The sequence below is a fragment of the Schistocerca gregaria genome, chromosome 1, assembly GCF_023897955.1.
Source record: "Schistocerca gregaria isolate iqSchGreg1 chromosome 1, iqSchGreg1.2, whole genome shotgun sequence".
NCBI lineage: Eukaryota > Metazoa > Arthropoda > Insecta > Orthoptera > Acrididae > Schistocerca > Schistocerca gregaria.
Genome location: NC_064920.1, coordinates 1,079,602,883 through 1,079,629,405, shown reverse-complemented (window position 1 = coordinate 1,079,629,405; position 26,523 = coordinate 1,079,602,883). Strand labels below are relative to the sequence as shown.

At 38.2% G+C, this 26,523-nt stretch overlaps 1 protein-coding gene across 3 annotated transcripts in view; it reads right to left on the bottom strand.

Annotated features, from left to right (window-relative positions):
• LOC126281858 (sphingosine-1-phosphate lyase) overlaps positions 1-25,090 on the bottom strand; it is a 69,301-nt gene extending 44,211 nt beyond the window's left edge. Inside the window, exons 1-3 of one of the 3 annotated variants that reach the window (XM_049981123.1) lie at positions 24,618-25,090; positions 24,323-24,538; positions 12,761-12,969 (exon numbers count right to left, since the gene is read on the bottom strand). In XM_049981123.1, coding sequence (XP_049837080.1) covers positions 12,761-12,969; positions 24,323-24,538; positions 24,618-24,774 — 582 coding nt within the window. In that variant the 5' untranslated portion in view covers positions 24,775-25,090. Of the gene's footprint in view, positions 1-12,760; positions 12,970-21,183; positions 21,400-21,478; positions 21,954-24,322; positions 24,539-24,617 lie in introns of those variants that run through there. The other 2 variants (XM_049981132.1, XM_049981141.1) reach the window with 2 other exon arrangements.
• Between the last annotated feature and the right edge of the window lie 1,433 nt (positions 25,091-26,523).

The window sequence follows — 26,523 nt, the reverse complement described above, 5'->3', positions numbered from 1 at the left end:
CCGGCAATCCTAAGAGTATGGCTTGATACTAGGTAGTGAATGCTTCATCTGAAGCAGGTTACACCACCATATCATTTCTTTAACAATGACAAGGGAATGAGATGATATTTAGTAACTTGAGATTTTAATGACTTCCAAATGTCACAGTGATGGTTATCCCTCTGACGTAGTTCTAACAATAATTGAAGGTTTTGTGAACTTGAAAGTTTTTGCCTCCATCTTCATGGACTCACAAAACATCATCAGAAATTTGTTGTCCACATGGTCTGTTCCACATGCCTTAATATTATCCCTCATGATGGGATCTAAACAACATGATGACTGAATACTATGCACTATGACACTTTGTAAACAAGAAAGTACTTTCTAAAGTAGAACCACAAGCTCTCCTCAACAAGAGGGACTCAACCAAAGTGTCAGTAATAAGACCAAAACAGTCAAGAGCCAATCTAATGAACACTATCTGTCCAATCCAGTGCTGTGGGAGATGTTCACTGAGGTGACTACATACAAGGCTATGTCAGTGTGATGAGATTCCGTCCTGTTGCAAAATGTAGTTGCATACCTCTTCTGTCAACTGAGGTAACAACTAAAGCGAAATCATATCAGGGTAGGTTATGCCTGTAATGGTAAATTCTTCAAAGAAGAAAGGACCAAAGTCTCTGTGACAGGTTATGACACAGAAAACATTAAGTTCTGGGGAATTGTAAATACGTTCTAGAGAAGCATGCAGGTTTTGTGTACCCAATATTCTCAAATTACACTTGCTCACCTTGCCACTTAATTGAAATATTGCTTTGTTATTCTCCATATGTGCTTGAAAATCAATGCATAACTGTCTCCATTTTGGTTTTAATGCTTGCAGCTTCTGAATTCTGTAAATTTTCAACTGCAGATGCTAGTATAGCACATGCCACACTCTTGATTGCTACATATTCACTTTCTTGTCGGCATGACATGGATTTTATGAAGCTTCTTTCGTAATTGTACAAATGTTTTCCACCACTTCATTCTCGATGGATGATCACCCTGTGGTTTTCTTCTTTCATATGGATCCTGTCTCCTCAAATTGCATTGCCCATTTAGCAATGTTGTGATGGTGTGATGGCACATTAGGAAACTTGGTCACAAAAGTCTTTGAACAATGATTACAGATGACATTTTTGCATATTGTATGACACAGTATGCCTTTTCTATTGTGGATGCCGTCATTTTGGATATTAACACCAGCAATGAATAAAAACAACATTTTCCATTGTTTCACTGTGGCATACATAATCTGAGTGAGACGGTCTTACAGTCTACAAGTGTATTTCTGAAATAAAGTCATTACTGTAGGCACAGGGATACTTTCTTTTTATCCCATTCACTTTCATTCATCTTGAATGGTTGTTCAAAATCAACAGTTAAATTGTGAAACTTGTCAACAGTTAATTGGTACTTGTTCAGTCTTTCTACTGCACCTAGTTTTTCCCAAATAGAGAAAAAGTATCAGTTGATACCTGGTCCTGAAACAAAAATCTAGAGATTTTCATGAAGAAAAATACTTCTAGGTGACAATCAATTACATCATCCAGATTAGTTCATATAATTGTCCTTTTCTAGTGGAAAATTGGTTGGGCAAACAATTTATCTCCTCTGAATAAGCACAGCACCATCCACACCAACTGAGAGAAAAATACTGTTTTCTCAACACAAGCCTGTGACAGTAGAGACCCCAAAAAAAAGTGTCCATATACTTTGAGAGTGGACATGGCTGCGCCCACACAGTTCGTTGTGGGTTGAATAACAGTTGCAGCTGCGCAAGCACGAGTATGACTGTAAAAGAGGCATGGAAATGCGACACATGGGGGACCACGCCGAGCTGCCCACAGTGGCACCAGCTTTATTCAAGTTCCACTGCTAGATATCAGTGTTCTTTTAAGCTTGAGCTATTGGGTCGTTCTGGAAATATGAAAAATCCTGGAGACTGGCAGACATTTCCCACCCTTGCTGGTCATTGGGGACAAAGAATGGAAGAAAAGGCCACCATGACTGGCCAGGGGCACCAGCTAAAATGCTGAATATAAAATATCTCAATAAAAAAAGTGAACACATTAAGATATTGGAAAGCCAGTACCACAAATAACAGGGGAAAAATACAATGAGTGAGAGGGCTTAGGCATGCCCTCGGTACAAAGTAGAGCTTCTAAGTTACTTTATGTTACATATTTTGCAAACATTATAAACTTTGAAAATTAATAACTTGGTGACACCTTTACTGATTTTTATTAATGAAGTGTCTACGAATAAGCCTCACAGACAACTATCAAACAATCAAAACATAATTTTTGTAAACATTACCAGTTTTGAAATAAAGGCTGGAGTGTGTATTCCACACAGGAAAATACGTAATTTTAGCCATAAAATTAATTAACAAGTTGAAAGTAGCTGCATTACTCTAAAACAAATGTAGTTAGGGAAGTAGGAGTATGCTTACTGTTAATTGTTTATATCTCAAACAACAAACAACATTTTCCCTGACAGAATTAGACTTTATGATAAAACTAGTGATGCAAAGAAAAACTGAAGGCAGCAATGAAAAGGTGAGACAATTTGCATGCAAATTCATGTACTATACATACAATGATCAGCCAGAACATTATGACCACCTACCTAATAGCTGGTATGTCCATCTACGGCATGCGTTACAGTGGCAATGCGTCATGTCACAAAAAACAATGAGGCCTCGGTTAGTCATTGGAGGGAGTTGACATCACATGTGCACATACAAGTCACTTAATTCTGTAAATTCGCGGGAGAGGCTGATGAGCTCTGACGTGATGTACAGTCACATCCTGAACATATTTGACCAGGTTCAGATCTGGCGAGTTGTGCCAGCACATCAAATGGAACTCGCCACTGTGTTCCTTGAGCCCCTCCATCACACTTCTGGCCTTGTGACATGATGCACCACATTGTTGAAAAATGCCACTGCTGGGGTCACATGACCATCATGAAGCAGTGTACATGGTCTGAAACCAGTCTACGACAATCCTTGCCCATCAAGATGCCTTGCATGAACGCCACTGGACCCACGGATGCTCAGATGGACGTTCCCCATAGCATAACGGAGCCACTGCCAGCTTGTCTACAACCCACAGTACAGGTGTCAGAAACTGTTCCCGTGGAAGATAACAGATTTGTTCCCTCCCATCGGCATGTTGAAGAAGGTACTGGGATTCATCAGACCTTGCAATGCCGTGCTGCTATGCCAGTGTCCAGTGCCCATGTCACATGCCTATTTCAATCATAGTTGCCGATGTCATGGTGTTAACATTGGCAAATGCACAGGCAGTCGGGTGCAGAGGCCCATCGTTAGGAGTGTTCTGTCTGCCCAGGATTAAAGACTGGATAGTTCCACCACAGTTCACCGCCTGTCCTGTTTTACCAGTCTGCCCAGCCTGCAACGTACGGCATCTGTGATGAGTAGTGGCCACCTGAACCCAAAATGCCTGGACACGATTTCATCTCGGTTTCATCATATGTTCAAGACACTCACCACAGCACTCCTCAAACACCCAAGAAGTCATGCAGTTTCTGAAATGCTCGTGCTGGGTCATCACAATCTGCCCTCAATCAAACTCAGATAGCCCACACGCCTTCCCCATTCCACACAGACAGCTCGCTCACTGATACCGATACTACCGGGACCGTGCATGTGTCTGACTAATCCAGAAGAAAGAAAGTAAGTGTTCTGACTCATGTTACAATGCAAGAATACAAATACCCAGCAGTCATCTTGGTGCAGACAGGCTGATTTTGGTGGTGCCAGGAGGTGAACAGTCTGATTCTGGCAGTCGTGAGGCAGTTATTGTGGTGAATCTTGTATGCGCGGCTTTGTGAAAGAGTTAAAATTTTCTTAAGTGGCTGACTGTGACAAAAAAATTGTGTGTTTATCACTAGAAAATGCAAGACCTTTTGTCAGGGAATGATTCAGAACTTTGAAATTTCACTGCCAACCTTAGCAAGTGGATTTTTCTTTGGGTCTTGTAATTTTTGCCATTTTGCAAACGAGGAACTTTAACTTGAATTTTAAGCGAGTGAGCCTCAAAATTTTGGAGAGATTTTGGAGTGCGCGAGGTAGTGCCCGCGTTTATTTAAGCTTTCACACTGGTGTAATAACATTTAATATGGGGAATTGATAAACTTGTTACTGTGAGAAAAGCAGGAAACAAAAATCCAGTTTTTTATATACTTTAATCCATGAGTGTAGTGAACTCACATTACACAAATTACCGGCTGCATTTTATGGGAAGTTCCTTTTTCTCAGCTGACGATTTTGGGGCAAATGCTACAAATGATTGGTTGGCCGCTAAACTTAAATGTGATATCCAACCATTCATTGTGGCCCTTGCTAGAGAGCTACTAGCTGGAGCATTGATTCACTGATAGACTGTACAGTAGTGCTGGGGACTTCGAGCTAATTCACTTATTTTTTGAACAGAAATTTTTAAGAGACAGTTTCTAAGTTTTAGAATTGTTCAGTTTTTTTGTTAACAAGCCTCTTCCATATTATCTTTGCATAGCTAAATACAAAGGAAAATCCAAGATGGAATAATGACAATATTCTGAAAGTGACAATATCATGAGAAGGATAGATGCTACTCAACATATAGTGGAGATGGAGATGCTGAGAGGCAGATAGGCACAACAAAAAGACTGTCATGCAATAAGCTTTTGGCCAACAAGGCCTTTGTGAAAAACAGACAACACACACACACACACACACACACACACACACACACACACACACACACAAACTCACTCGTGCAGGTGTTAGTTGCTTTTGTGCATGTATGTGTGTGTGTGTGTGTGTGTGTGTGTGTGTTTTGTCTAATTCTGATGGACTTTTAGGCCGAAAGCTGAATTGTTTGACAGTCTTTTTGTTGAGCCTATTTGCAACTCAGCATCTCCGCTATTTGGTGAATATAGCAACCTATGCTTTTCATAATATTATAACTAAAGACAGTGACAACACCAGCTGACTTTTAAAAAGTAAAAACCATTTTAATAACATTAATAATGTGGAGACAGATGATAACCCTGCTGTCTTCAAATGCCTAGCCCTAGTGATTCTTGCATACATAGGGACAAGTACCCTAAGGAATTATACATGTAACCAATAATAAAGTGCACATATGAACCAGCCACTGAACAACTTTATTTGTCACTATGGGTCGAAAGCAATACTTATTGCTTTACTATTCTCTAAATACAAAAAGGATAACTTTTCAATTATATTGCTTTACTCTTCTCTAAATACAAAAAGGATAACCTATCAATTACATGTCCAGTCAAGCATATGTCCAAAACTCTGTCCCCTTTGGTATACCATCAACAATAAACGAGTAGTGTTGAGAACTCAAAATATTCACATTATCTTTCATACATCTTGTGATGGTCCCTGTCACAACACAACTGATATTTTATTTATTGTGATCATTTTAAGTCAAGTAAAGTTAGTTTCTGATGTATACCCTTAAGGCATCACGTTAGTATAGCAATCAGCACTGCAACTGGGAGGTAGCTAGTTGCTGTTCCCACATATATATATATATACGTCTATCTATCTATCTTCTTCTGTGTCTTTTCTCTCTGTATAAGATATAGCTTAGCCACTGCTGCACTCCCATAGCTCTAGTTTTGTTACAATGAGCAATGATGAGTAAATAAGCTACTGTATGTGCAATAGCGTCAGCTCCCCTCACTTTTCTACATGTTCACGGGTAATCATAGCTCATGATGTGCCTCTCCCCCCCCCCCCCCCACCCCCTTCTAAACGTATGACAAGGCAGTATGTAGAGCAACACTGCCAAGTGGTGGTGCATGTGTACCAGTGTGCAAATCTATGACTTTTGCTACTTAAGTAGCTACAAATTACACAACATGAACATTATGCAACAAATTTAATAACACTTTAATGTTGTATTTTTCACTGATATATAAAAAAAAGATGAGCCATTCCCTGCTTACACTCTTAAGCTGTCGGCACACGGACCGTACACCTGAAGGTTAGGCGTGCCGAGTTTCTGACATCAAAATGTGGAATAGCACGTTCAGGAGTCTTTCCGAATGTGCAGAGCAATATCTAGCATGTCAGATATTCTGAATGTACGTCTGAGTGTTGACCAACGAGATGCCACAACACCACCTACATCTCTTGCATGCCATCTCCCTTCTGCACGGAGTTGTGAGGAGCCATATTGGCATTCATTTCAAGCCTATACATATATATGCAGTTTCTGAGTGCAGACAAATTGAGAATTACTCAGAAACCCGTTGCTAACTGTATGATTCATTGCAAAAGAACTCACCGCAAAAGAATTATTCTAACTTGTGTATTATGAGAGTATGCCATTCGAAGGCAATAACACACTGAGGATCCACTAAAAACATCTGTTCTTCATACAATTTGTTATAATTAAATTTCAATTAGTAACATAACTGCAATTAAAGCTTCTAGCAAGTGGTAACATAGTAGTACTGGCTGTCAGACAATTGTGTCCTTTTAGCATAGTGAGTAGCGTTACTGATGATGAACTGTATGCGTATTCGCCACATCTAAATTTTTTTTCTGCCTTTCACGTTTTTAATAGGTTTTGATACTGTATTATTGGTTTAATATATGTATATACTATAATATTTGCTGTTATGAAAATATTTACTGGTTTAAGATATGTATATGCGACAATATTTGATGTTATGAGAATATAAGTTCACCTTTTATTGAGGAGTGAGTTTGTTCGGTTGGCTTAATCTACAGGACAGCTTGCGCTATTTGTAAAAGAAAAATATCTTTATACATTTGTAATTCGTGTGTTTCAAAGATTCTGTTACTGGGTACGAACAGTGATCAAGTAAGAAAGGCCTTGGGGTTTTACTAAAATGTGGGAATGATGAAATAATGTTTATCTTATGCGGAGAACTACTGCAAATTTGTATCGCACTGTTTGTAATGGAACTTTTATAAACCTGTGTCCATACTAGATGGTACTTTCCTTTTCGTCTTAAAACATGGATACTGTAGTTTTTATTTGTATGTATTACATATAGAACAATGTGACTAGCATATGGAAAATGGGGGAAATGTGCATTTCACTGGAGGTAACGTGGGAATTTTATGCGTGCCCGTTTAATAAACAGTGTGATTTACGAATTAGAAACATCCTGCAACTGCCGCTGGAGTGCGTTGCGATCTCGTATACCACGTTGGGGCCCATGTACCGTGTGCACAAGTCGCATCATTTGTGAGCGTTCAGCAGCACTTTGAACTCAGCACACTCAATGCTGACGTTGGAGAGCACGGTCCGTGTACCGACGGCTTTAGGGGTCATTTTCTTTCTTTTTTACTTTCTGCAGTGGTCTATGTTCTTCTTCAGGGTTCAAGCTAACAATACACCAAATTTCATGGATCAGTGGTTTGTCGTGAAAACTAAACACACTGATTTTCTTTGGCATTTAATAATATTCGTGTGGAAATATGAATTAAACCCACTGAAGGTTGTATGAGATTTGATATTCAGGCTACTTACAAGAACTACTGTATGGATTTTGAACCTGTTTTGACTAATGTTAGACTGGCTCATGCAGAAGGTTTATGTACATGACATATAAATTTTTCTTGGAAACTGTCTGAATTATGCTCAATTAATCTGACCACTGTGAAACTGATACAACAATATCACACACACACACACACACACACACACACACATACACACCCGCACGCGTCACCAAAGACCCAAAGTGATGGCTAACTGATTGCAATCATTTCACAACAATTGTGTAGTGAGAACACATGTGAATCCAAAATCTGTGGTGTGCAGTGTTTTTTTTTTTTTCCAAAAAGGAAAGTGCTTCCTGAAAAACTATTAACTCGACCCATACGTTCATAGCGGTTTTGTATTTCATGTTGTTATTCCAGTTGCTATGTGTGTATTTATCGACTGTCATTTTTTATTTGCAGTTAAATGTTGCTATTTGAGTTGTCATTTTGTCATTTGGGAATACTGAGTGGAGTGGTGGACACCAGAAAATGGAGTGTCAAGCTGAGAAATCAGGACATTTCTGACATATTTTTCTGTTTTAGTTCAATAGAGGGGTGACAGCGGAGGAAGCAGCAAGAAATCTTTGCAACGTGTATGCGGCTAATGCCACTGGACATATCATGGCAAGAAAATGATTTTGTGTTTTAAGGGAGGATCGTTTTGACATTAGTGACTCTCCACATTCAGGAAGACCATTCACATTTGATGAAGATTGTTCAAACATATTAATCTACAATGGTCCACGACAGTGTACTCGAAAACTCACAAATGTGATGACCTGTGGTCATTCCATCATTGTGCAACATTTCCATCCAATGGAGCAGGTCTAAAAATCAGGTGTACAGGTACTACATGCTCTAGGCCAAAATCCCAAAAATCAGTGGGTGGCCATACCTGCATCCCTGCTTGCTCATTAACAATTGTCTCATGAACAAGACTGACCTTTTCTATTCTATACTGTCACTGGTGATGAGAAATGATGTGTTTATGCTAACATAAGGAAAAGAGAGTCATGAGTGAGTCCAAACAAAGCAGCAACTCCTCGTACAGAGACCTGTTCCTACCCACAAAAGATATAGTTATGCATCTGGTGGAACAGCAACAGTGGGCTGTACTATGAATTGCCCCACTGGTGTGTAACCATCACTGCTGACCTTTATTGTCAACAAATGAGACATCCTGCAGATACAGTCCAAGAACAACGGCCAGGAAGACTGTGAGAAGTGACACTACTCCATGATAACACCCGCATGCATTCGGCTAAACTGACAAGAAGTACTATACAGGACTTTGGTTGGAAAATCATTCAGCACCCACCTTACTCATCTGACTGTGTACTCTCAGATTTTCACCTTCTCCACTCTGTATCGAACATTTTTCAAGGAATTTCCTTCCCAGATGGAAAAGTGTTCCGAACTTCGCTTGACAAGTTCTTCGCCCCAAAACAACATGATTTTTACAGTCACAGAATTGAAAAGTTCCCCCATGTTGGCGGACCGTTGTAAACAGTGAAGGAGAATATATTAATAATGACTAAAGTCTCTTATGTGTACCTGTTGTATTCATTAACCTTACAGAAAAACACTATGCACTTATGCACAAACCTAATAGGATGCATTTTTGCTTCGTTTATACAAAGTTTTTCAGAGGCGCAGGAGATGACACAACTTTTTGCTTTCCTTGAATCAAACACTGATGTGAACATGATTCTTTGTGTGGTATGGCGAAAAAGACTGCCACAAAAGGTCTGTGACATGGAACTGCAGCAGTGGGTCTCAATAATGTATCAGTGCTTACTAAGCCTGACTTGATTCACTCAAACTCAAGACATCATCTGATACACAATATGCTATGAGTTAAAATATCACGCACACACTTACACTGACGAATCACATAGAATATCTAAGTTGGTTGTAAATTGAATGATCACCTGGTGCAAGTCTTTAGAGTTGACGCCACTTCAGCGACTTATGTGTCAATGGGAATGAAATTATGATGATAAGGACAACACAACATCCAATCCCTGAACGGAGAAAATCTCCGACCCAGCTGGGAATCGAATCCGGGCCGTTAGGCAAGACATTCCATCGCGCTAACCTCTCAGCTACCAGGGGCGGACCATTGATAGTTTGCAAGCGAACATCCACATACTGCTACAATTGTGTACCAATGAACATCTACGAGCAGTAAAAACCTAACCATACAGTTCTTGAAGAATAACTATGTATGTATGGAACAGACACTGTCATTGTTTTAGCACATGGCCTAACTGTGTTACACTTATGTAACAGAAGCATTGTTGTTGATCTCACAATACGGGTTCCTCGTCTGAAACTCGGCAGTGGACTGACTATCTCGGGACCAAAAATCAGGCCCTTATACGTCCTCACAACAATAGGTGCTGAAACTACACATTGTTCAATGTTTAATTTATAGAAATTACAATTAAAACATCAGTCATAAAATTAACTGAATACATTGAAAAATTGGTTCTTTTTAACAGTTTCTTTTACTAAAAGGGTTAGGCCGAATTATTTGTTTAAATGATGAAATAACAGATATCATTATGCAAACAATACTTTCGACATGACTATTAATTACTTTGGACTTAATTAAAGGGCTGGCTTTGCTAACATGTTTCCAAATAGAGCCAAATAGGTCCTTTAACAATACTATCAGCTGTACTTCCAAATGTTTATAATTAGTGCAGAATTTATGTTTGTTTACAAGTCAACAATAGAACTGAAGTTACGAAACAATTACTGCTTTCACCCTATAACAAAAGATACTAACTAGTAATAGTCACAATAAATTAGAAAATCAATTACATACACATAACTAAGCTCAAAATTTAGATCTGGTGTTATATTCTTTAAAACTAGGGCCAACCTTTCTCTTTTAAGGAAATGCAGATTATACTCACGAATGTTAATAGTAATTAGTCAAAACTGAAAAAAAAAAATTAATTTTAAGGAGGCAGATGGCAAAACCAGTGAGGAACTAAAAATATCCCAGCTTGTTTCATCGTAATACGAACACTACATCTGTGAGGAGCAATGAGAAGTAAACAGAGTAGTATGTATGCCACAATCTCCAGGCAATATTAGCTCAGAATGCACTAAAAGTAAGTGCTTCATCCACATAGTAGTTCCCTGTGTGACACATTCTCCAGAGTCAGTCTACAGCGGCATCAGCACAGCCTAATAGTAAAGTGCTGAACACATTTATTGTAAATTGCAGAAGCAGCTTAACTCTCCTTATCTTCTGTCTTTATTTGTGTTTGGGCATCTATACCTTATATGAATGATATACCAGTATCATCAAAACATATTTTTCATGTAGGTCAGGGACAGAAACATAATCTCCATATAAATGTTAGATTCGGCATTCATAACAACAGAATTCTTCACTTCAACAGCATAGTATGATTTACTTTGTTTTATCATCCCAGCAATGCACTATTGTCCACTTGTAAACCACAATACAGCATATTGCAGCAATTATTATGTGCAATCTTAACAGCCACTTAGTTTCCAATAAAAACTACATGAAATCAGTGATAAATATTTGCAAGCCAAGTACAACCAAAAGGACAGATGTATATATGTAGGCTGTAGCAACAAACAAGAATTTGTACCAAGGCCGGTCTCCTGCTCACTAGGGAGGTGCGCTAGCGCTAACTCTACGCCACCCTGGCAAAGTGGCTCTGCACGACTGCACGGACTACCATAGCATGCTTCCCTCCGCAATCCAACCTCCCATTCAAGCCTCAGCCCACTTGGCATTCCCTGCAAACTCAAACAGCATTGCAAAAGCTCTCCAACTGTATAGGAAACTCAGCATCAAACGAAATTGGTAACAATGCCTCAATCCCAGGCATACATCTACATATCTACATATCTACATTTATACTCTGCAAGCCACCCAATGGTGTGTGGCAGAGGGCCCTTTACGTGCCACTGTCATTACCTCCCTTTCCTGTTCCAGTCGCGTATGGTTCACGGGGAAGAACGACTGCCGGAAAGCCTCCATGCACGCTTGAATCTCTCTAATTTTACATTCATGATCTCCTCGGGAGAAATACGTTCTTGAAACTATGTGTTTCCAGAGACCGAAAACAGTTGCAGGATAAAAATTTTTATTAAAATTCTTGACCAAGGTTTCGGTACATATAAATATACCTTCATCAGAAGTAAAAAATCCTGAACAGCAAGACACTTTCATTAGAAAAGCCTTAGCATTGGAAGTGAGAAACACAAAAGCTTAAGTAACAGTGAAATTACTAGAGTAATACAGGCACAAAATCTTTAGTTACTTACTAAAATAACATCTTGCAATGGAGATTAATAAAATAATTGAGCCAAAGGTGTCGTCAATAATTAAGACATCTTCTCCATTTTTTACAACATGACTACGGGCACAGGGTCAAAGCGAACAGTTTAGCACCATTACTTCGCCTATTAACTATCGAGACAAGAGTGTGAAAGCACTAGGGCAGATTGTTTCGCCGAGAGAGGGCACTTGTATGTGCCAGACACTCACGCATATTAACATCCATGAATACATATATAAGCACATCAAAAATTATTAAAAGTTGTGTTAATTCAAACTTTGTGTCTTAATAAATAAAACATATCAGACCATTTAAAAACATTTATGTAAAATAGAAAATATAGAACCAATTTACCTGTGTCCTAGTGTCAAACAGATAAAGCTTGTGCTATGGAACATCTAACGAGAGGGGGCACTAGTGTAATGCGTGAGAATCTCGCGTAACGTAGGCGGTGAAATACATACTAGCGAAAACAACCAAAATGTTATAATAATACGAAACCATGTCGTTGTGAATAAAAACATACTAGTCAATTAACCACACATACACATCGAAAATCACAAACAACAAACGTCAAAAATACGTATTATTCGTTTGGATGGAGACTGAAGTAATGAATTGACACTTTTACCTAGCAAGCATGGGACTTGGGTTTGAATCCCGGCCTTGGTACAAATTTTCATTTGTCACTTCAGTCTGCATTTATACAGATCACAGATGTTTGAGACTTAAAAACATCTCTTTAACCATATAGTTTCATTCGAAAAAAAAAGAAGGAAGCTTAGGTTTAAGGTCCCATCAAGACTGTGTGCAACACAAAAGAATTACATATACTTACAGTTCCACATGCAGAGGGGGAGCCATGGAAGAGATTTGCAGCTATTCTAACCACCTCTGCTTCCATTTTGCAGACACCGGGGAAAACATCAGGGTGAAGTGGATTTGTATAGGATGCAAGACCATAAACTTCAGTAAGCAATTCAATAAGTTCAGGATTATGAAAGTACACTGTTCCTGAAACATATCCTTTTTTCCAATCGTAGTCTCCTACAAAACAAAAAATAAAATATTTAAGGTTAAAACCAGGTAAAGCTGTTACACAACTGATGTTTGTGAAAAATTATAAACATAAAATTAGAACAAATCAGAATGGCTGGCCAATAGTTACTTTCAAGAGACAAAATTCTGAGCACTGTTGATACATCTACATAAGTACTCCACAATTCACACTGCACTGCTTGGCACAAGGTTCGTACAACCACTTTCAGACTATTCCTTGGCCATTTCATTCAGACTATTCCTTGGCCGTTTCATTCCTGAATATCACATGGTAGAAATGAACTCCTAAATCTTTCCATTTGAGTTACAATTTCTCTTGTTTTATTATGGTGGTCATTCTTCCCATGTAGTTGGTAGTCAACAAAATATTTTAGCCTTCTGAGGAGGAAGTTGGAAGTTGTTAATTTAGTGAAAAGATCTCAGTATAACGAAAAACATCTATGTTTTAATAACTGCCACCTCAACTCATGTATCATAGGCATGACACTCTCTCCTCTACTCTTCAATAATACAAAACAAGCTGCCCTTCCTACTTCTTTAACAAGCTGCCCTTCCTACTTCTTTTTTATGTTCTCCATCAGTCCTATATGGTAAGGATCCCATACTTCAAGGCACTGCTCTAGCAGAGGATGAAAAAGTGTAGTATAAGCAGTCTCTTTAGTAGGTCTGTTGCGTCTGCTAAATGTTCTGCCAATATAAAGCAGTCTTTGGTTTTCCCCTCCCACTACATTTACTATGTGATAGTTCCCCACTCCTGTGGGGGACGTCACTTGCAGATATCACGTCTTAGTCTTTAGCAATTTGTTTTGATCTTTTTATGACTTAACTAAACAATGAACAACAGTATCACCTGCAAACAATCTAAGGGAAGCCATTTTTGAAGAAGTGTTAAAAGTCTTCTGGAAATCTAGAAATATAGAACTGACATCAAATCCTGTGTCAATATCACTCTACTTTGTATGAATACAGAGCCAGATGTGTTTCTGTCTCCATGTTGGCTGATTGTTGACAGGTCATTTTCTTCCAGGTATTTCATAATGTTTGAACACAGTACATATTCTAAAAATTCCCACCACACCCACACACACACACACTGCATACACATAAAAACAATAGTAGGGAAATTATCTTGGCTTTCAGAATAACTAGTTCCTTCTCAGGAAGGCAAAGAGGCATAGGTTGGGTGACGTTAGAAAGGGAGGAACGAATCACTCGGACCCCATGTTGATATGGAACCACCTGGTATGAGGACAACAGTGACAACTGACCCTTGCCTCACCTCACCCTTAGATTAACTGGATCTCCCTCAACCTGTAGTCTGAGTGACCTGTTCCCCTTCTCTAACCTGAGAAGGAACTAACAGTTCTGAAAGCTAGGATAGTTGTTTTCCATTTCTGTGCAGGAGTCTATCGACAGTATACTTACAGTTTCACCCTCTGGATGCAAGAACAGGCCAGACATTCTGTCTCCTTGCAATTTTATGGGTTTCACAAGAAAATTATAACCAGTCACTCAGTGAAGAACAAGTAAAGTTGAGAAATACAAGAACCTGTGATAGACACACAAATAGTAAATGTTCTTCTGTGAGATCTGCTTTCTAAAAGTCATTTCCTACCAGTAATCCACATGGAAATGGAAATGCCGTGTGGCTAGGGCCTCCCGTCGGCATATACATGGATGTAGCTTCCAACACATTAGGACATAAACTGCTTGCAGCGAACAAGATATACAAGTCGAACTATCTGCCTAAAAGTCGAACTATCTGCCTGGAGCCTATCTGGTAACTCAAGTAATGCACACCACATGTTGCATTAGGCATTTACTACCACAACTATCAACAAACAAACAAAGTGATATGCCATTACAAATTGAGAGGTAGATAACTACAGGCACACGAGAGGGCTTTCAGAACGTGAACCCAGTCTCTTAACTATTGTGCCACTTCACTTGGTTATTATAATTACAGTAAAATTTTATCACAGTAAGAAAATGTTGCGATCAGACACATCCTATACATACATACACATGTATATCTTGACAAAATGAACAGATTATATTTCAAAGTCTTGACTGTTAAAACTAGAGATGATAAAGTATTCAGAGTAAATCTATGTAGCCAAAGTGTGCTTGTGTCAGAACAGAGAAGTGAATTCAGTTTGTAATTATTGAAGTGAATACTAGTTAACAGCACAGTAATGCCGATGGTGAGAAATGAAAACATATGTAATGAAGGACCTAACTTGAACAAAGTAGATGTAACCTTGCACTTTCAGATTAAGCAACTTTCTGTCAAAAGGTAAGAGTATTATGTACAATATTCTGCATTTATTTAGTTCCTCTACTGTTAATAAACTCTGGACGATACATGGAAGAACTGGAAAATACAGATCTTTGCCACATGTATTAACTATAATCAAGAATATATTAAACAATACGTCCCATACAGGCATCCTTTTATAAATCAACTACAATTTTTGAACATTGTGGTATTGAAACATCTCACATTTCATTATTTTTTGTTAAATATAATGTGGCCATTCCCTTTCAGATAGTGCACGTGCACTATGTGGAAAAGTCTGTCAACAGGTCTTTAACACTGCATTCACAGATAACTAAATTTTCACTTTCAGTAAGTGGTAATAATCTAAATCTCTCTAATGTCCTAATAACCTAATTTCTCCCACCCCTCCCACAGTGATATTCCTCCACCCACTGAACCTACACAATATATTTGCCCACCTCTACACAACCCCCCTGCTCCCAACCCCTTGCTTCATGGCTCATATCCCTATAAGAGACCTAGATACAAGACCTGTACCATACATCCTCCCACCACCTACTCCAGTCAGGTCACAAGCATCACACATCCCATCAAAGGCAGGGCTACATGTGAAACCGTACATGTGATCCACAAGCTTAGCTACAACCACTGTGCTGCATTCTACATGGGCATGACAGCCAACAAGCTGTCCATCCGGATGAGTGTACACTGTCAAACTGTGGCCAAGAAACAGCTGAACCGTCCTATTGCAGAGCACGCTGCCGAACACTATGTTTTTCATTTCAATGACTGCTTTCACAGCCTGTGCCATCTGGATTCTTCCCACCAACACCAACTTTTCTTAACTGCACAGGCAGGAACTATCCTTACAGTGTATCCCATGTTCCTGTAATCCTCCTGGCCTCTACCTTCATTAGTAATTATTCTTTCCTTACCTATCCCTTCCCATTCATGTGCTACACAACCCTCTATTCCATCAACAAATCCACAGACTTTTTACTTCTCTCACTTTCTGCTCCCCCCTCCCTCCTGTCCACCAGCTAACCTGCCGACTGCACCTAGCTGCCTTACCCTCTCCCCACCTCAGTCCTGTATGCTCCCACAAGAAGCATTTTACCATGTAAAAACCACGGCTTACTAAAGGAATAAAAATACCTTTTAACTGGAAAAGGGAAATGTATCTAATAGCAAGAATGAGTGAAGACCCAGAAACAGTGAAATATTATAAAAGCTGTTATGCTATATTAAGGAATGCTATTAAAAGGTCCAAAGTATATGTCTTATTAGCAATGCTGATAATAAAATTAAAACAATTTGGAATATTGATGAAAAGGAAATAGGGCAACTAAGTGCACCAAATTAAAAATTTATTTACAAAAATTCAGGGGTTGAAAATATTTTAATAACCATTTTTTTAATGTTGTAGAGAAAATAAGACCAAGTTATTCATTAGAATAGGGAAAGCTATATATGGAAGAGGCGATACCTATCAATTTGATAAAACTGAAATTCTATCCATGTCTCCTTCTGAATTTAGGAAAATAATAAACTCACTCAAAAGTAAAAGCTTGCATGGATTACGGAATTTCCAACAGAGTACTGTAAGCTTGTTCCCAACAGAGAAGTAGGATTCTCAGCTACATAAGTAGTATATCACTGAAACAGGACATTCTTCCTGATAATCTGAAATATGTTACATTAACCCATAGTATACAAAGAAGGATAGGCCTGATACCAACAACTAGCACCCAATCCCACTTCTGAAAGCTTAGTCCAAAATTCTTGAAAATGTAATTTGTTCAGGAGTAGCTTCACATATTTGTAAAAATAAAGTACTAGCAAAATGGCAATCTGGTTTTCAGGAAAGCTTTTCAATAGATAATGCCATATATGCTTTCACTGATCACATACTAAATGCTCTGAATAACCAAACATCACCAGTTGGGATTTTCTGTGATCTCACAAAGGCTTTTGATTGTGTAAGTCATGGAGTTTTCTAGATAATGTGCAAAAATCAGCAGATTCCTCAAACTGGGAGGTATCGAGGAAGGAGTCCCACAAGATTCAGTCTCAAGTCCCTTATTGTTCTTAATATGTCCAGGGTGGGGCAAATAAAAAAAGTGGCTCAGACACGTGAATACAACAGACATGAATGTATGCACATAACCACAGTCCGTAACGTGCACACCACGTGTACGCCCACCACATGATCCTCACCAGTCCAGAGTGTAGTGCAGGCTGTGCCAGTGTGAGTGAAGCAGTGCAAAGGGGACAATGATATTCACGGTGGAGCAGTGGGTGATTTTTGTGGAAAGTTACATGATGACGAAGTTGTGGGAATGGTGTGGTCACCGGTTTGCTGTGAAGTTTGATGGAGTCAAAGTGCCAGCAAAGAGTGCGTGCAATGCTTAGTCCAAAAATGTCATCAGACAGGATCTGTTCTGAGCAAGTGAAGAAACATTCCAAAATGTGCCCGCACACACGGGCTCAAAACTGTCAAGAGATGAGTGGTGGCCTCTTTCAACATTTGCTATAGTCAGGTTAGTGCTGCATTTGCTTTCCTATGTTGTGTTTCTTTGTACCCTGGAACTCTGTTCTCCAGGGTACTTTTATTTGCCCCACCTTGCCTTAATGACTTGTCACTATATCTTCACAAAGATGCGAAACTAGTTTTTTTTTCTAATGATACAAGTATAGTAATCACATCCGACAAACAACAATTAGCTGAGGAAATTGTAGATAATGTCTATCAGAAAATTATTAACTGGTTCTGCAAATGGACTCTCATTAAATTTTGATAAAACACAGTAATACAGTTCTACAATTCTATACAGTAAGTGGCACAACACCCTGAAAACTTAATGTCTTTGCCAGCAACCATTAAAAATTTGGTTTCAGATAAAGCACAGTTGTAACAAAGTTTGAAAGACTTTTTTTACATGCAACGCCTTCTAATCTATAGATGAATATCATAACAGGGACTCTTAGACCAGTTTAAGTAAAAATGTCTGTTAGATTTCAGTTTTGACAGCACTTGGTCACAACAGTCAAGATTAGATATTCTGTGTATCATAAATTTATTAAAAGTGTATAACAGTGTTTCATCCTGACAATGTCTTAATTCTGTAAATATCAGCAGTTTCAGTTTACTGTAATGTACTCACCTAATTTGACAATCTCTTAGACAAATAATCAGGGTAGTATGTATTGTATTCAAATGTTTTCTGTTCATTATGTCATTCTTTCTGACATATTCCACAGCTGCGAGAATCTTCTCATTTTTGGGTCTATGGAATGAAAGCTGAATCTAATCTAATCATGTAGAGTTTGCACAGAAGTCTGTAACTAAGGCAGAATATTCCAAATTTTGGTGTGTGTGCATTGATGAGAGATGGAATTGGAAGAAACACATTTATGATCTGCTGAAACGTTTGAGTTCGGCTACTTCAGCTATTAGGGTTATTGCAAATTTTGATAGTACATATATCAGTAAATTAGCTTATTATGCCTATTTTCATTCACTGCTTATGTATGGCATCATATTTTGGGGCAATTCATCATGAAGGAGAAAAGTATTCATTGCACAAAAGTGTGTAACCAGAGTTAGAGTTGGAGCCTGGTCAAAATCATCTTGCAGACATTTATTTAAGGAGCTATAGACATTCACAGCAACTTTGCAAAATATTAAATTTGTTATTAATAATCCAATCCTAATGCAAGAGCAATAGAAATGTGCATAGGTAGAACACTAGGAGAAAGGCTGATTCTCACTACTATGAGTTAAATCTAACTTTGGCACTGAAAGGGGTGAAAACAAATTAAAAGAACTTCTGAATATCAGCTCCTTCTACTCAACAGAGAATTTTTAGATATAAATTAGTATCTTACAACTAAAAAAACACACACACACTTGAATTATGGCATGTAAAGAAACCTTTTGTTAAACTAACACATTCCACATCATTACAAAGGTTCATATTTATGATCCACGGAAGAATATTAATCTAGTCTAGTCTCTCACTTAGTGCTTCCCTTTTATGTTCTTCAACTCTTACAACTGCTATCCGGTTTCTATATAAGTTGTAAATAAAATTTCTGTACCTGTATTTTATCCCTGGTATTTTCAATAAGTTCAAAGAGCTAAGTAGTCTACTTTGTCAAAAGCTCTCCCTACCTACAAGTTTCCCTCTCATCAACCTAACTTCTTAGATAAGTCATAGGATTAGTACTGCTTCATATGATCCTACTATTCTTCCCAAGGTCTGCCTCCACCAGTTTCTCCAACTAATTTATGTCAATATTTTGCAGCCATAAGTTACTAAACTGATAGCTTGGTAGTACTGACACTTGTCAGCAACTGCTTTCTTTATAATTGAATCAGTACATTCTTCCTGATGTCTGAGGGTATTTCACCTGTCGCATACATCTTGCACACCAGATGGAAGAGTTTCGTTTTGGCTGGGTCTCCCAAGCATACCAGATGGAAGAGTTTTGTCATAGCTTGGTCTCTCAAGGACGTCAACAGTTTTGAGGGAATGTTGTCTACGCCAGGGACCTTGTTCCAGCTTAGTTCTTTCACTGCTCTGTCATATTCTTCTCGCATTATCATATCTCCCATTTCATTTTCATCTTCTTCCCCTTTTCTTCAAGAGCAGTGACTTCAAGTTTGCTTCCCCTATATAGAATTTCAGCTTTTCCTTCATTGTTTAGTACTGGCTAGCCATCTGAACTCTAGATATTCATACACAAAATACATTCATTGCATTCCCCAAAGGAGTATCTAACTTTTCTGTGGGGAGCATCTATCTTTCCCATAGTTATGCGTCCTTCTAGAGCCTTGCATTTGTCCTCCAGCCATTCCTGGCTAGCCTTTTCTCCACTTTATAAGTTTGTGTGTTACAAAGTATTTTATTCTGAAGATATTTGTCTGGTGTGTGTCTTGAATGGAAACAAAACATGGATGATAAACCGATTAGACAAAGGGAGAACAGAAGCTTTTGAAATGTGTTGCGATAGAAGAATTATGGTTGGCTTCACTACTTCACAACCAATCCTTCACCTTCCAACCTAACCTAGGTCTCACGAAAATAGTTTTCATTCCCCTCAATACACTGCCATTTCCACTAGTTCTATATCGATATGGTAAACAACATTCTCCAAGCCACCACCAACAAGAAATAAACGACTTCTTATAAGTAAAACATACAAATGACATCTACAACTGAAACATACAAACAAAAACCATCCCAGATGCCATCTACATTGTCTGTGACACACCACTTCAAAGAATATACAGATGGCACATGTTTTAAATCAGATCTCACTTCCCTGAAGTAGCTCGTCAGCTCCTCCTGATTACATTTTTATGTATATGTTATGCACTAAGGCAACCATGTAAGTTTAAGCTGCTGCTGGGTGACGCACTAACAGCTCCCAAAAAGAGATTCTTCAAGTTCTTTCCATGCACAATACTATAGCAGTTCACCGAGCACCAAACTTGTGCACCATAAGCTAGTATAGAACAAGAGAAGAGAGTGAAGTAGGCCTATTTTCTACATTATGAACACTGATTCCCTTCATTATACACCACTAACAGTAGCTGTTGCAAAATCTGCATAACTGCATCTGAAAAAAAACTCTAATATAAAATTATTTTTCTTCGTTTACTCCTCCCAGTCGGCAAGCACAGGCCTAGTGCACGTCTTTACACGTACAGTTTGAAAGTGCTCTTACACACATTAGTGCAGTTATATCATTCTGATATTGATGAAGGCACAAATAGTTGATAAAACTAAGGAATTTTAGACGAGCTGAGACAGGTGAATAATTCAACTCACGTTTCGTATTTAATTCTTCGGACTGCTTACAACATTACAGGCAAAACTGATTGCAAAAATTAAGGCTGGAGATTGCCACCTTACCTAGTTCCAAATAGGCTTTAACTTGTTTGAGTATTTCCTCGCGGTTCTTTCCACTTTCAGGCAAGTTTGTGATGTAGTCAATTTTCTCATTGCGATGTCTGACCTCATCTTCGAATGTCTTTCTCATATTACTCATCTCACTGTCAATTCTCCTGGCAACTGCTGGTATTTTCCTTGCTAATCGAAACACGGTCTTCTTTAACCGGGATGGAACACCTGCAAATGTCAAAAGTTTGTACAATTCCAAGTTACGCAGCATTGTTGCTTATATCAAAGAAAATCTCATTCAAATTACTTTCGTCTTGGTTGATGAAATCAAAAAACCAAACGGTTGCCAATACTGCTCCAGTGGTCATTGTCACTATCTGCCATGGTTCTTTATTGGACAAACTATTGTTTACAAAACTTTTCAGTGTCTCGACTGCTAATTTTCCTTTAGCGATCGGATCCATTCTGACACAAAGTAAAAGCTACCGTGTCAGCTGTTCTGCCCGCAAGACTGGTGTCACGGAAGATAACGCATTGAAACGTTAAACATCCCTGGTGATCTACGAAACTTAACGACTTTAATGGCACGGTGACACTGCATTTTCCTGCATTACCCAACAGAAAACCAAAGATGAAATATAAAAATGTGAATCATTTCAGAAAGAGTAGTCAATATATTTGGTAGAACTTTCATTAATTTTAGACAAGTTCCACCGCCGTTCCTGACTTGCGCTTCTGCAATAATGCACAAGTTCATCGCATAGAAGCAAGCGCAGCCAAAGATTGTGTTACGCAACAGGACCTTTCGTATCGAGTCAACATATCGACAAAAAAGTTGCAATTGATACAATGCAAAGTGAAAAAAATGATAATCCTTCGGGAGAAGTTCAGAAACCGTTCTTCTGTAAACATCCGGTGTACACGCAGTTGAATGTTTTATAAGTAAGAAACAATGAAAAACTATTAGCAAATTGAAATATTTTATATATTATACAGTCAGTGAATTGAGTTCCACGAAATACAAACATAACATCCGGCACACATAGAGGAATGATACTTCTTTGTAATGGTGAAATGGGTTCTTTCATTGCTAAAAACCCATCCCAGTTCAAAAATATTCGTGAAGTGCATAGTTATAGCAATAGAAGAACCTATGATCTTCACTATTCTGCGTTAAATCTGACTTTGGCGCAGAAAAGGGTGAATCTCTGTTCATTATCCAAATAGCATTACAAATCTGACAGGAAGCCAACCAAAATTTAAAAACACATGAAAAAAAATTTCTGATTGACGACCCCTTCTACTCAATACATGAATTTTGAGGTATGAAGTAGTAACTGTAAAAAATATACAAGTGTTGTGTAACGTACACTTCTATTCATTGAACTGCGGATGAAGCCCGACCAACAGGCATTACATGCATTGATAAAAAATGGTAGTTCATTGAGAATAGCTAGTTTCTAGATCTGCCAATAAAATTTAAAAAGGACGACTGATAGCTTAAATCTATTATTTAAAAGTCTTGCACCTATGTTAAAACTAAGCTTATCTGCCTATTACTACAGACAAGGTTTTTTCTGAGAGCCATGTTGATCTGAACAAGTCAGTAATGTAGAAGATAGGAAACAAGCCCTTAAACTGATGCACTTAAATATTCAGTACCTTGGGAATAAAATAGATCTTCTCACATTTTTTGTGACTGAACACGCTTCCCATGTCATTGTGCGTCTTATACGTCAAGAACCAAAATTCTGTAAATTAGAGGGTTATGCCCTAGGGTTATACCCTAGCCAACAGCTATTGTAGGCAGCAACATAAAGGCGGTGGGTTGGCCATGTTTGTCCAAGAGAGACTAATTGCTATGAAAATGTCATTCTTGCATAAAACAGCAGTGGAATAAATCTAGAAATTACTGTTGACATGAAGCGCAAAGTAACAGGAATTTATCACCCACCAAATACAGATTATCACACTTTTAAATAGTCTCAGCTCAATAGTTAGCCTAAATTGCCTCGATATGTCAGCAAAAATACATGTTTAATTCCGGATGTTCGCTTAAAACATAATCCGAAATTGTGCTTAACGCATTCTCTGAAAATTATTTCGAGCAGTTAGTTCATGAGGCCACGTGAATAGTAAACGTGTGTGAAAACACCCTTGACCTCTTAGCAATAAATAATCCTGAGTTAATAACGAGCATCAAAACGAATAGAGGGATTAGTGAACACAGGCTGTCATAATGAGACTGAATATTGTAACCCCCAAAACCTCCAAAAATAAACGAAAAATATACCTATTCAAAAAAGAAGATAAAAATTCACTTGACACCTTCCTGAGAGACAATCTCACTCTTCCAAATTAACAACATAAGTGTAGATCAGATGTGCCTTGAATTCAAGGAATATTATCAGCAACAATTGAGAGCTTTATACCAAATAAATTAAAAAACGACGGAGCTGGTACAATAAACAGGTCAGAACACTGTACAGAAACAACGAAACAAACATGCCAAATTTAAACAGACGCAAAATCAACAAGATTGGCGATCTTTTACAGAAGCTCGGGATTTAGCGGTAACTTCAATGCGAGATGCTTATAATAGTTTCAGCAACGAAACTTTGTCTCGAAACCTGCCTGAAAATCCAAATAGACTCTAACAGCTCCCAAAAAGAGATTCTTCAAGTTCTTTCCATGCACAATACTATAGCAGTTCACCGAGCACCAAACTTGTGCACCATAAGCTAGTATAGAACAAGAGAAGAGAGTGAAGTAGGCCTATTTTCTACATTATGAACACTGATTCCCTTCATTATACACCACTAACAGTAGCTGTTGCAAAATCTGCATAACTGCATCTGAAAAAAAACTCTAATATAAAATTATTTTTCTTCGTTTACTCCTCCCAATCGGCAAGCACAGGCCTAGTGCACGTCTTTACACGTACAGTTTGAAAGTGCTCTTACACACATTAGTGCAGTTATATCATTCTGATATTGATGAAGGCACAAATAGTTGATAAAACTAAGGAATTTTAGACGAGCTGAGACAGGTGAATAATTCAACTCACGTTTCGTATTTAATTCTTCGGACTGCTTACAACATTACAGGCAAAACTGATTGCAAAAATTAAGGCTGGAGATTGCCACCTTACCTAGTTCCAAATAGGCTTTAACTTGTTTGAGTATTTCCTCGCGGTTCTTTCCACTTTCAGGCAAGTTTGTGATGTAGTCAATTTTCTCATTGCGATGTCTGACCTCATCTTCGAATGTCTTTCTCATATTACTCATCTCACTGTCAATTCTCCTGGCAACTGCTGGTATTTTCCTTGCTAATCGAAACACGGTCTTCTTTAACCGGGATGGAACACCTGCAAATGTCAAAAGTTTGTACAATTCCAAGTTACGCAGCATTGTTGCTTATATCAAAGAAAATCTCATTCAAATTACTTTCGTCTTGGTTGATGAAATCAAAAAACCAAACGGTTGCCAATACTGCTCCAGTGGTCATTGTCACTATCTGCCATGGTTCTTTATTGGACAAACTATTGTTTACAAAACTTTTCAGTGTCTCGACTGCTAATTTTCCTTTAGCGATCGGATCCATTCTGACACAAAGTAAAAGCTACCGTGTCAGCTGTTCTGCCCGCAAGACTGGTGTCACGGAAGATAACGCATTGAAACGTTAAACATCCCTGGTGATCTACGAAACTTAACGACTTTAATGGCACGGTGACACTGCATTTTCCTGCATTACCCAACAGAAAACCAAAGATGAAATATAAAAATGTGAATCATTTCAGAAAGAGTAGTCAATATATTTGGTAGAACTTTCATTAATTTTAGACAAGTTCCACCGCCGTTCCTGACTTGCGCTTCTGCAATAATGCACAAGTTCATCGCATAGAAGCAAGCGCAGCCAAAGATTGTGTTACGCAACAGGACCTTTCGTATCGAGTCAACATATCGACAAAAAAGTTGCAATTGATACAATGCAAAGTGAAAAAAATGATAATCCTTCGGGAGAAGTTCAGAAACCGTTCTTCTGTAAACATCCGGTGTACACGCAGTTGAATGTTTTATAAGTAAGAAACAATGAAAAACTATTAGCAAATTGAAATATTTTATATATTATACAGTCAGTGAATTGAGTTCCACGAAATACAAACATAACATCCGGCACACATAGAGGAATGATACTTCTTTGTAATGGTGAAATGGGTTCTTTCATTGCTAAAAACCCATCCCAGTTCAAAAATATTCGTGAAGTGCATAGTTATAGCAATAGAAGAACCTATGATCTTCACTATTCTGCGTTAAATCTGACTTTGGCGCAGAAAAGGGTGAATCTCTGTTCATTATCCAAATAGCATTACAAATCTGACAGGAAGCCAACCAAAATTTAAAAACACATGAAAAAAAATTTCTGATTGACGACCCCTTCTACTCAATACATGAATTTTGAGGTATGAAGTAGTAACTGTAAAAAATATACAAGTGTTGTGTAACGTACACTTCTATTCATTGAACTGCGGATGAAGCCCGACCAACAGGCATTACATGCATTGATAAAAAATGGTAGTTCATTGAGAATAGCTAGTTTCTAGATCTGCCAATAAAATTTAAAAAGGACGACTGATAGCTTAAATCTATTATTTAAAAGTCTTGCACCTATGTTAAAACTAAGCTTATCTGCCTATTACTACAGACAAGGTTTTTTCTGAGAGCCATGTTGATCTGAACAAGTCAGTAATGTAGAAGATAGGAAACAAGCCCTTAAACTGATGCACTTAAATATTCAGTACCTTGGGAATAAAATAGATCTTCTCACATTTTTTGTGACTGAACACGCTTCCCATGTCATTGTGCGTCTTATACGTCAAGAACCAAAATTCTGTAAATTAGAGGGTTATGCCCTAGGGTTATACCCTAGCCAACAGCTATTGTAGGCAGCAACATAAAGGCGGTGGGTTGGCCATGTTTGTCCAAGAGAGACTAATTGCTATGAAAATGTCATTCTTGCATAAAACAGCAGTGGAATAAATCTAGAAATTACTGTTGACATGAAGCGCAAAGTAACAGGAATTTATCACCCACCAAATACAGATTATCACACTTTTAAATAGTCTCAGCTCAATAGTTAGCCTAAATTGCCTCGATATGTCAGCAAAAATACATGTTTAATTCCGGATGTTCGCTTAAAACATAATCCGAAATTGTGCTTAACGCATTCTCTGAAAATTATTTCGAGCAGTTAGTTCATGAGGCCACGTGAATAGTAAACGTGTGTGAAAACACCCTTGACCTCTTAGCAATAAATAATCCTGAGTTAATAACGAGCATCAAAACGAATAGA